We start from the raw sequence: 3,990 nt of genomic DNA, 5'->3' as shown, positions 1-3,990 counted from the left end.
GTGTGTGTGTGTGTGTGTGTGTGGAATAAAGAAAACTGATAGAGTGATATATTTGATGTGTGATTTAGAGAGTGAGCAAGACAGAAAGTGTGAGAAAGAAACAGAAAAGTGGGGTGAAAGTGAGGAAGGTGGAGAACAGAGGGCCCTGTCACACTGTTAAACTTCACAGGAAATCTGTTTAATGTGGAAGATCAGGCAGGAAACATGCTCTCTCAATATCTGGCGGTGAATGCATGCAGTGTTAAACAAATGATACGGCAGCTCCATGGCAGAGCACATGTGGTGACAGCCTAAGAAGGTTTGGCTTTCTTGAAAGGAAATGTAAAATCCATCTCTCCTCAATGTGTACTTTGTTTTAGAACCAAATGAACAATGTTCCCCAAAAAAAACAAAAACGACTCCACTTGGTCCTCCTGACCCAAACCTACTGTGTAATGGACACCTGCAGTTTTCTCTTTCAACTTATGCAGACTTTGAGATATTTTTCATTACTGAGCTGGTATTAGAAAAAGGAATGACAGCAACACTGCTAGCTACAACTACATTTTAAGTGCACCTTTCTGTGAATAGATTTGCAGTGTTTGAGCATTCCTTGTTCATCCCCTCAACTGTGTACATGCTACTTCCAGCATTTAGCAAATAACACATTATGATGAACCTGGTTAGCGTGCATTCCATATTTACAGTGTTTTACAAAAGAATTACTGAACTATTAATACTAAAAGCAACTGTAAATCTTTGAAAAAAGTACTGGACAACAAAAAGAAGAAAATTAGGCTATAGACTTAAATCCAAATTCAATTATGTTTTTCCCCAAAAAAACATGCATATGAGGGGGACATTATTTTCCCAGCGCTGTGTAGTGTGTCCACCTACTGTGGTCAGACAGTGCAGCTTACATGTAGCATAAGAAGTCTGAAAAAACGTTACTCATTGAGTAAATTTACATGCACACCAATATTCCACTATTATTCCGATTAAGACGTGGGATATTCCGGTAATATGTGCATATAAACGTAGTCAGTGCTGCTCGTAAAGCTTCCGTATCTGATCGTACAGTACGTTTATCAACTTGGGAGGTTTTCTTGTCTGGATTATGAAGAGTACTTACACTTCCTGTAGTGCCCAGGGACAGATGGTTCATCTGCTGGGCGAGAGGGCCCATCATGCTGGCAGGCTGCATGGACATAGTGTGGTCCATGGCTGGCGTGATCACTGCACCCTGGTAGAAATGAGAAAAAAAGACAAGAAGAAGGTGAGATAAAAGATTTGCATGTTCTTATTAACTACTACAAAATGGTTGATAGTTCTTCTGGACATCATGTAAAAACTAAACCCGCAAAAAAAACACTCCCAAAAATTTGATTGATAAAAGAAACATATAACATATATAAGAGGATAGGGTGTGGTGTGTTAGGGTGGCAAGGGTTAAAGGAGGCCAGGCAAGAAGTTGGGGTCAGTCAGAGGACAGGAAGGAGAAAAGTTGGTGAAATAAAAACAGAGTAAGTGAGAAGGGTGGGGCCCAGTCAGGGGCGACACAAGGACAACACAGCCAGAGAAGAAGAAGGGAAGAGGGACCGTGTCAATAAACAGCAACAGAACACAGGGAAATTTTCAAGATCAATTTGTCTTTGGTCCATCAAAATAGTCAATATCTGCTGCTGATGTATCAACAATATGGGTTTGTGCGGTTCATTAATTGCTGAGCGAGGACACTTTCTCTCTGTCCCTCACTCTCTCTGTCTGTTACTCTTTCACTCACTCTTGAGTCTCCCTTCTTGGTATAATGCGTGGCATGTTTTTCCCTAACGGGCGGATGAAAATGCTAGAAGCTTCTTTTTCACGGTACAGTGGAACATGAGGGAAAGTGATGAAACCATTGTTGCTCTTTCATCCCTTGTCATGATAGCTCCATTTCCGCAGCACTGAAGCCCCAGGAGGAACGCATTCATAACCAAACCCTTTTCCTCTGCTCGGCTCGCTCTCTTCTCACTTTGTGTGTGTGTGTGTCTGTGTGTAAGAAAGGCTGCAACACACTGTGTGTAAAAGCATTAGCGCATGAGTGCCAAAGAGAATGGACATGTTGTGTGTGTGTGGTGGTGTCTGTGTGTGTGGTGTGTGTGTGTGTGGTGTTTTGTGTGTGTGTTGTGTGTTGTGGGGGTGTGTGTGTGTGTGGTGTGTGTGTGTGGTGTGTGTGTGTGAGCGGGAAAACTCCAATAGTGTATGTGAGAGTGTGCGTGCTTGTGCGCACCCCACTGGTAACTCTGTGTGGGCCTATTGGAGAACAAACTGTGCAGACACAGCCTGTCAGGATCGCTCTGCTTGTCTACTCCCTGCATTCACAACACAGTCAGCTAACTCTCTCTCCTCCGCTGTCTCCCTCCCTCTCCCTCTCCCTCTTCCATATGCAAGCTTCATGTGATCCTTCCCGGAGTTTCACCTCAGCACAAAAAAACTGGGCAGAATGCTAAGATCCGTGGTGGAGGAAGTATTACAATTTCACCAGCTCTTTGTAAGTCTCTTCATAACATAGTAAGTGTTTACAAAGTGGTGATCTACACATCACTATATTAAAACAGATTGCACCGAACAAACAAAAAGGTGTAATTTCCACTGGGGTTGGGTTGGGTGCCTTCTTGGGGGGTTGGGTTACTTATGAAACTGCCTCATCTTACTGTTGAATGCCAGGGTTATATGAAGCCTAGAAGACACAGATGCAAAAATATAATAATAATAATAATAATAATATTAATATAATTACAAAAACACACTAAAAACAAATAAAATGTAAAAATTTGTTGATATTAAATATTTACACCCAATAACTTCCAGGTGAAACAGTAGCGTAGCTAAATGGAAAAACTTAATGTATGTTATATTATATATTATGTTCTCATTAATATAAGAGATTTTATGAAATATTAAATATGGTATATATATCTGACCCAACCCAGCTACATGACAAAATAGTGTCAGTTAGATTAACATAATAAGATGTCCCTCTTTTTCTAAACTGCACAGATATTAATATCTAATAATAATACAAGGTTTAGCAAATTTAATATATTGTTACTCCCCAAACTTTAAGAAATATTATCATCAGTTTTTTGTGTATTTTTAGTTTTGTGAACAATTTTTTGGATAGCTCCACAGATATTTACAGCCGATTTACACATTTCTAAATTTCTAAAGTTTTAATGGTGCAACCTGATATGTGATGGCTTGCCAAACATCTGGTGCAACCCAATGCAGATCCTTTACTTAAGCAATGCCCCAATGTAAAACTTATAGTGACAAACATATAAAGTAATATCATATCATGTCTTCTTGGTTGTGTGTGGAGAATCTGAACCTCCAAAGTACCTATTGTTTGCTGCTCAATATTTCTCTCAAAAAATGAAAATATTAAGTACTTTGTTCTGTTTCTGTTATAGACGGAAAAAGAAAAGGAGAGGGGAAACGAGGAGACCAAAAAAGACTGTGTGAGGACAGGAAAAAGATGATTAAGGAGAGAGCTAATGGAGGTCATGAGGAAGAAGGGAGCGAGGAGACAAGGACAGGTAAAGGGAGGAGGGAAGGCTGAGGGACACAGGGAGATAGCGAGAGATCGAAAAGAAAGAGAAAAACAAAGAAAGAGGGCGAGCAAGAGAGAAGGGAAGAGAAAGAGGGGAGCAAGAAGGAAGCTGCAGGAGCTGTGGGCTACCTGTTACTGATTCAGCCTCTGACAATGCCTTCATAATGGGAAAGGGAGAGCAACGGAAAGGCTTAATTCACAGACATGTCAGGGAGAGTTAAGCCGATTTGTGATTTCGATTTTCTGTGTTTGTGAGACTGAGTGTCTGTGAGAGAGGGGGTTTTAGAGTGTATGTGTGTGTCTGTCTTGTTGTGTGTCTGTCCAGGGACACACTAGAGAGGAAAGAAAATTAGGAGACTGAGACAAATATACAATATATGTTTTTGATTTGTCCTCAGTGTGTGTGAGAGAGAGAC

General features: G+C 40.6%; 1 protein-coding gene across 7 annotated transcripts in view; it reads right to left on the bottom strand.

Annotated features, from left to right (window-relative positions):
* The window catches only part of rbms3 (RNA binding motif, single stranded interacting protein), a 277,803-nt gene that overhangs the window by 8,632 nt on the left and 265,181 nt on the right, over positions 1–3,990 (bottom strand). For all 7 annotated transcript variants that reach the window (XM_032535593.1, XM_032535585.1, XM_032535590.1 and 4 more), the window contains one exon: positions 1,112–1,222. In XM_032535593.1, coding sequence (XP_032391484.1) covers positions 1,112–1,222 — 111 coding nt within the window. The remainder of the gene's footprint in view (positions 1–1,111; positions 1,223–3,990) is intronic.

This window comes from Etheostoma spectabile, chromosome 14 (assembly GCF_008692095.1).
Source record: "Etheostoma spectabile isolate EspeVRDwgs_2016 chromosome 14, UIUC_Espe_1.0, whole genome shotgun sequence".
In the NCBI taxonomy this organism is placed as follows: Eukaryota; Metazoa; Chordata; class Actinopteri; order Perciformes; family Percidae; genus Etheostoma; species Etheostoma spectabile.
The sequence above is the reverse complement of the archived record's forward strand: the minus strand, read 5'-3'. Positions and strand labels throughout refer to the sequence as shown.